We start from the raw sequence: 8,417 nt of genomic DNA on the forward strand, positions 1-8,417 counted from the left end.
AGTGAACAAAGGTAGAATTGGTGGAGAAACGACATGGATTTTTGCCGAATTCCCACAGACCGTGCCAATGTGTTTAGGTGGTTCACCCAAACTTGGGCTACATCCACAGTCCGCATATGTATTTGGAGAGATTACAATTGGATGGGAGAGCTACAAATTTGGCTTGAGAAAAGCCACTAGAATGCTGTAATGTGTAAATGAAAATCAGCCCCCCTAACTTTTAGGGGTAAAGGTGTTTATATAAGGTAGTAGATGGGCCTTTGGGCCAATGGGCCTTGTAAAGGCATCTGATGGGCCATTGGGCCAAGGAGCAATTGGGCCGATGGGCTTCTTTTCTTGGGCCACCATCTTCAAACTCTTTAACACGGGGTCAAATAGTGGCCCAAGACATCATTCGATGGTCGAATCAGGGCCCAGTTTTCTATGCTAACCGATTCCTCCTCCATTGACAAGTCAACACGTCAAATGGGATGATTGGCTAGGATACGTGGCAATGTCATTGGTTGAATCAAACGGGTGAATTTATTTACAAACTCATACTTACCCAAAAATTAGGTGCTTGGACAATTCACTTGACATAAAACAATTTAATAGTACGATGTATTAAAGTAATGTTCTTGAAGTCTTCATTATCAAATTGACTCCGGAACCAGCATAGGCACGTGTTCATATATATATATATATCTAATTAAATTAATGGATATATTTGTAAGTAATTCTTAATTGAATTGCATGTATCCAAAGTGAAGTAAGAGATTGAGAAATGGAACACACCGCACCACGTACTAGGGCAATATCATTATCATAATTATACTGATCATCAAGTAAATCCACGTAGGATGAAGTACATCATTGAGCTGGCTAGCAAACCATTTTATTTAATCAATATTATATTGTAATTTGTTTTTTGTGTATACTTATTAATTAATTGTTGTCGTACCAGAACTGCTTCTGGAGATAGTCGACCAAATTCTTGTCGACTTGGAAGGCCTTGGCAAGAACATCATCAGAGATGGGAGGGTCGGAGCCGAAGACAGCATTGGCTATGGTGATGACTCCTGGGTTCTGGCTGCTCAGCCCAGCAATGGCCACAGCGTTGGTGTGTCCCACATTCTGTTGGAAGTGAATGAGACCAATTGGGAAGACAAACACATCTCCCTTGTTCAACACTTTGGTGAATAGCTTGTTTTTAGCGTTTGGAAGGTTGGAGGTGACAAAGCCAACGTTGAGTGTGCCTTCCAAGACCACAAGGATTTCAGAGGCACGTGGGTGAGTGTGGGGAGGGTTGATGCCTTTTGGTGCATAGTCTATGCGAGCCAAGGATATACCGAGAGTGTTGAGTCCTGCTATTTGCTGCACATTCGCGGGTGACACTGTAGAACCAACCGGGTTTGCTGCACTTTTCGGAGTCAACCCGGAAAAGAAGAAATCGTTTGCTGATGCAAGCTTTGGGTCCTTGCAGAATTTCCCATTCACAAACACTGCTCGCACAAAAAAAATATATAGTTCATGTATAGTTGTGGGCATGCATTCATGAAGGAACAAAATAATCATATATATATATAATAATTCATATATATAGTTCATGGATTGCATATACATATATATATAATAATTCTTCATGTATAATAATCATATATAGTAATGCATAAGTATATATACCAGCAGATTGGGTGTCATTAATATCTACGCAGAAGTCCTGCAGAGGACTGGGGTCAGAGGCAGACACGACAAGGAAGGTTGCCAATGCCAGAATGGCAATTACAGTGACTGCAGGGAAATGAACAGCTTTCATCATACTGAAAGAATTATAACTTATAAGCTTGCTTGCTAGCTTAATTGGTTTGAGTTTGAGATCGATGGATGAAAATCCTGCACTGGGTATATGCCTATTTATAGCTTGCATGGAGTTAGACACTGAAAGATAGAACTGGTCTTTGATTTTTGTCGAAGCAGGTAAAGACTTGATTAATTTTTCCAAGCAGGTAAAGACTGAATTGGCATGTTGATTAAGTCTTTACATGTGAATGTGAATCGATCAACCCAAATAAAAAAAACAAAAACCAAAATTTGAGCTAGGTACATTAATTAGACTACTTAATTGCTCCAACATATATTTGATATTTAATTCCTCCTCTTCCTTCTCGAATGGATTTCTATATATGATGTCAATTTCTTAAATTAAATGTCCAGAATCTTTTCTGTAGATAGATTAGAGATCATAGAAAACGCATTAATTAATTGTTGGAAAAAGGACTTTTTTTGTCTTTGTATTATAAACGAGTCGCACTTTGGTCCCATCATTTTAATTTAAATTTTGTAAGGACCGTGTTTTCATTAATGTCGCAAAATCGAGACAGAAAAAAAAGACGTGGCACCACATGATTGGCTCTGAAGTAGACGATTTTGATGAATTCGACCTAATTGCACACTAATACAAATGTGCAAATTAAAATGACGGGACCAAAGTGCAACTTACCCTAAAGTACAAGGACCAGAAGTGACTTTACGCCATTGTTCAGCACTAACCGGATTGTGCATTTTAATTCGTTTTGGTTTTTGAAAATTTCATTAAATAACTCATTTAATACAATTATATCTTTTTTAACCCTCCACACTCAGTTTATCTTTGATGAGTCTTTAGCCCATTTTCAAACAAAAATGCCCTTGATGTAAACCACTCAGTTATGCTTAACCTTCTTCCTCACACCCACATCCTCTTCTTCTTCTCCACAAATCACAGATCTAAACCAACCCACACCCACTCACCCACAAATTTCGATCATATTAGCACCCACAAAAAGTTGACCCAAAATATAATGGATAGCATTTTGATGATTCGCAGCAACCAAAAAGCTAAAATCATCAAGCATCCATGACTTTCATCCACCCACAGGGTTGCTGCAAATCACCTCCACATGTCGCGAATAACCTCTTCCAAGCTTGGGTCGTTGGGAATCATCTCCACAATTGTCTACAGCCGCTGAAATCTTCTCCAATTAGTTGGTTGCTGCCGAAATGCTCTCCAATTAGTTGGTTACTCTCGATTTCTCACGAGTTGCGGTGGGTTCCTCCCAAAATCCCCAAACAGAGCGCTTTGCAGTTTCACTTTTTTATTTTTTATCAATTCATTATGTAAATCAAGCATCTATTCTTGTATCAATATATATGAGATTGAATTTGTGGGTTTGCTTAAGTGGGTTCTCAATTTTGCAGATCTAAGATCTTTGTGTAGTAGATCTAGGTTCTCAATTCTTGTATAATAAATGGATAATTTTGAGTTTTGATTGTTGATTTATATGAGTTTTAAATCTTGATTTAGAGTGGTATTAATGAAATTTTGATATGGGTTTGATGTTCCAGATCTGAAATTTCGACCTGGGTTTGTTGTTTTATATCGGAAATTTGATTCCTAACGACACATGGTCGACAAATTGTTGACAAATAATGGTCAACAAATGGTCGATAAATGGTCAACACATAGTGGTACAACAACTTTAGATGGTGCTGCAGCCAATTCGATCATCATATTTATCATTTTCTACCTTTTTTTTTGTCGACAGATTATCGACATGTCAACCATGTGGCGATGAGAAGAGAATTTTTGTCCAAAGAAGGGCCAAAGAGTCATAAAAGATAAAGTTGAGAGAGAAGGGTTAAAAAAGATAGAGTTGTATTAAAAATGGTTGAATCCTTTTTCACATAAGTACCTTTCCAACACTCTAGAATTAGTAATTACGTACAGGCACCAAGTATTTGTGATTTCACCAACACATACGTACTGCCTTAGCAGTCAACATCCAAACAAATATATGGGTGACACTAGTCAATTATATAGAGACTAGCATTTGTGTCATTTTTGGCTTCCATGCATATATCAAAGTGCGTACAATTTGGTGTCATGCACTAGTCAGTTATAGAGAGGTCGAGTTACCTTTCCAAACTGAATTATTGGTAGGAAATCTTTTATGTACATTTTGTTCTCGTATCACATGGCAGTCCTCATATATATGTACTTGCATATTGTTCCCATATAGTACTTCATTATTATCTTCTCTATGGCTATTTGGCTTTGTTGTTAGATTGATCATATCGTCTCAGGGAAAAAGATCAAAGTCCATCACTATCACCATGGCAAACATGATAGAGCATGTGACACATTTCTCAACTCTGGATGATACTTTAATTGAATGGTTAAGATATAATTGCCCAAATCGACAATTTGAAAAATTATAAGTAAACCTAGTGAGATGTGGAATATATGTTGTTTATGTCTCTGGAAAAATGCTAATTAAAGGGATTACATTTTCGGACGATATTAGCTCACCATGTGATAGTTAACGTGTATTGTCAATTTTAGTGCACTCAACATCAAATCTATGTTGAGAGACATTATTGTCACTTTTATTTTGCTTGCGCGCTTTTAATATTTGACACCATGCTCAAATATACCCATGAATTAATTACAGTTCGTGCATGTATATATGCATGGTTGCAGTACGTAGCTCTATAGTCTATACGTACCCCTTGTGCAGTACTAACTTTATACGTACCCCTTGTCAACTTGAGCTCCTAAGATGCAGAAGAAGTAGAATAGAAACATATATCTTGATTTTCTAAGCACCATATTCACTACAAGAAAAAAAAGGTTTGGGCGACGAACCTAATTCCTCTCCCAAAGTCGAATTTCGTCGCCCAAGCCATGACGCCCAAGATTTTGGGCGACGAACCAGTAAATTTCGTCGCCCAAAGATACCTTGGGCGACGGATTTAGTTCGTCTCCTAAAGCATATTATTCGTCGCCCAAAGCATGCTTTGGGCGACGAAACTAAAGCATGTTTTGGGCGAGGAAAATTAGGTTCGTCGCCCAAAGCATGTTTGGGCGACGAAATTGTCCGTCACCTAAACCTGCTTTAGGGGAGGAATAATTAATTTCCTCGCCAGAACATGCTTTGGGCGACGAAATTGTTCTTCGCCTAAATATGCTTTGGGCGACGAACTTACTTATTCCTCACCCAAAGCATGTTTAGGCGACGGAATTGTTCGTCGCTTAAATATTATTTGGGCGAGTAATAAGTAAGTTCGTCGCCCAAAGCATGTTTAGGCAACGAACAATTTCGTCGCCTAAACATATTTAAAAAAAAAATTGTTTTTTTATTTAGATTATATATTTGAATTTAATATTTAAAAAAAAAATCTTTATTCAAAAACTATATAAAACAAAATTAATAAATTTATATATCCAAATATCCATACAAAGTAATAATAACCCTAATGGTCAATCTATTCTAAACCAGTAGCATTATCATCATTCATATCTGACGGAGGTTGATGAGAAGATGGTGGCAGGACAAACCCAGGTATCGGCTTGGTCAATGCAGCATACAACGCCTCCTTCTTCGCTCTCTCAACTCGTAAGTCCTCCTGCAACTTCCTCACTTAAGCGGACAACCCTGCGACGACTGCAGATGGCTGAGAAGAAGATGAAGACGAAGACGAAGATCGAACATCACGAATTCGCCCATATCCCATGCCACGTATTTCCTTACCGGGCCTAACACCCAATGAGTCTATCGTAATACGAAGTCCGACATCGGGATCGGGTACTGGAATTGACTCCAACGGAGTACCTGGAGGGTGCTGCTCGGCCAAGCTCTCCAAATATATTCTCGAGTTGGCCACCATCTCATCCTTCAAAATGTTATATATACAAGTAACCAATTAGAAAAATAAATATAAAAATTGTGAAAAAAATTAAAATATAAAAAACTAACATGTTTTGCCTTGGTAGCATCACAACCGGGATGAACATAGATATCCCCCAAAGTGTCTATCTCCGGGAATTGCGATCCCCGCTGAAAAAGAAAATAATTTTGTCAAAGACCCAAACAATATTAAAGAATATATATGTATTAAATTAAATAATGACGTACCCGACGTCGCGACTCCACTCGAAATGAGATGGGCGTCGAACCACTATGATAGTTAAACGGCTTCCCTTTCCGGTTTCTGGCGTTGGCGACTGACTTCTTCTGTTAAATATTAAGCAAATTATAAATGTGTTAGTGTATGTATACAATAATAGAATAACAAAACAATAATCGATTTTTCAAAGTCTTAAAATGATAAAACGTACCAAAAACGATGAGCTCATGAAATGATCGCACAAAAGAACGCAACTGGTCAGACCGCTCTACCAACTCCATAGGGGGGTTCGCCAATGCCTCAACTGCCGATGAAAATCCCTTGAAATGCACGTGTAGTTCGTGCTTCCACTGCCTGTAGGACTTGATGAGTAAATCTGTCATGTACGTGACGGTGAGGGGATCATTCATATGAATGTCAAAGTTAACCTGAAAAAAATATTAGATTGTTATGAATGATCAAATTTACCGTTTTGAATTAATTATTGAGCTATATACTCACTAAGATGGAGCGGATCACTTTGTGTTGAATCTCTGCCGGCAATTTTTTCCAAGTGGTTGCAACCATGGCGCACTCGGCACGGATAATAGCCCCCACATCGTGCGAGAACAAACTGTCAACGTTAGGATCTAACGGTCGTCGGCCGTTTTGCACACACATAACTGGAATTCGCGCCCTAGTACTGCGCACGATCTGAGAGGACTTCAACCCACTACATGGTCCCCTCGTCGCAGTGGATGACGTCGCAGTAGATGAAGCGGAAGCGGTGACCTGACTAGAGCGGTGAGATCGATGGGCCCTCCGTGGCATAGAAGGGCTCCCAGTACTCGAGGATGGCTGAACTACATCATTGGGAGCTGACTCCATCGCCTTCCACCTTATAACAAAATTATATTTCTCAAACTAATTAATCTACATTTTGTAATTAAGCTAAATTTTATATTTAAAAACTAACAAACTACCTAATAAATTTTAAAATTAAAAAACATATAAAACTAACTAATTTTATATGAAAACTAATTTGTTATCTAGCATAAGAAAATATCAGCAAACTAATTTCTCTAAGAACAATGATCAGAATTAAACTAATTTATTCAACACTAATAAACAATTTTAAGAACAAAAATTTAAAAACACCAGCCAAATAACATTAAAGGAGTGATTGAGTCTTAAGTCTGACCTGAAAAATTTCCCTGGGTATTACTATTCCCCTGGCCACCTGCACTTGATCCCTCTGAAAAAAAAAAACTAAAGCTAATGAGAAAAAAACACAGAAAACAAAAAAACAAAAAACACCCAAATAAAAAAAATATAAAAAAAAACCCACCAAAAACCCATAATCGGGTGGGTTTGCTGCAGTTGGGTTTAGGTGGGGTTGCTGGTTGGGGTAAGGGTTTCTAGTGGGGATAGGAATGGGAATCGAGGGAGGCGGCAGGGAGAGGGGAAGGAGAGAGAAAGAGGAAGCTGGGGAGGGTTTCGAGGAGAGAGAATGATGAGGGGGTGGGTTCGAGGAGAGAGAAAGAAGAGCGGGTGAGAGATCGGGAGAGAGAGTTTTGGGCGATCGGGGATGAGGCGGGGATCGGGGGGGATTGGGGTTTCTGTGGGGATGGGCGGGGATGGGCGGGCCTGGGCCTGGGGTTGGGAGGGGATCGGCAGAGATGGGCGGCCTGGGGTTGGGGCTGGGCGGGGATCGGCGGGGATGGGCGGGGCTGGGGCTGGGAGAGAAGATCAGAGAGATGAGAGAAAACAAAAGAAAGGAAAGAAAAGAAGGAGAAGAAGAAGAAGAAGAAAAAGAAAAGAAAGCACTTTAAAAATTTCGAGAACCTTAGGCGACGAAGCATTTTCGTCGCCCGAACCGTTCATTTATTAGTCCCTCACTAAAAGATTATCCCTACAAAAAATTGGTCAAATCGGAATTCATCTAGCCGTTTGATTATCATTATTAAAATCATGATCGTTCATAAGTTCGATCTCCGATACTTAACTTCTAAAACTTTGATTGAGCTAATTTTTTGCATAAATGATCTTTGAGTGGGAAACTAATAAATGAACAGTTCGGATCGTTGAAAACACAATCAATATATGAGATTATATATATAAATGAACGGTTTATATATTTGAAGAATAAAATTTCATTAACTCTTTAATTGAAATCTTGTCATTTCAATAATTGTGAAGACCATAACGTGATTACAACGATCAGAGCCGTTCATCATCTATGTTCATACTTAAAGATAATCCGTGCAAAAAATCAGTCCAATTGGAGTTCATCTACCCATTCGATTATTATTATAAGAACCACGATCGTTCATACACCCAAAACGCCAAACCTAACTTCTACATCTTCGATTGAGATAATTTTTTGCATGGATGATCTTTGAGTGGGGTACTAAGAAATGATCGGTTCGAATCGTTCAAACCACAATAGAAAAGTGAGCTTCTACATACATATACACTTGAAGAGTATAATTCTATTAGCTTTTTTGTTGAAA

At 38.6% G+C, this 8,417-nt stretch overlaps 1 protein-coding gene across 1 annotated transcript; it reads right to left on the bottom strand.

The window, feature by feature from the left end:
* Positions 1-795: 795 nt before the first annotated feature.
* On the bottom strand, positions 796-1,844 carry LOC147292476 (germin-like protein subfamily 1 member 14). The gene is made up of 2 exons (XM_086234542.1): positions 1,663-1,844; positions 796-1,481 (listed from the first exon to the last, which is right to left on the bottom strand). Exons 1-2 carry the CDS (start codon positions 1,796-1,798, stop codon positions 925-927), a joined length of 693 nt encoding a protein of 230 aa, XP_086090668.1. The 5' UTR covers positions 1,799-1,844; the 3' UTR covers positions 796-924.
* Positions 1,845-8,417: the final 6,573 nt, after the last annotated feature.

The sequence above is a fragment of the Dryas octopetala genome, chromosome 2 (genome assembly GCF_963921425.1).
Source record: "Dryas octopetala chromosome 2, drDryOcto1.1, whole genome shotgun sequence".
Lineage (NCBI taxonomy): Eukaryota > Viridiplantae > Streptophyta > Magnoliopsida > Rosales > Rosaceae > Dryas > Dryas octopetala.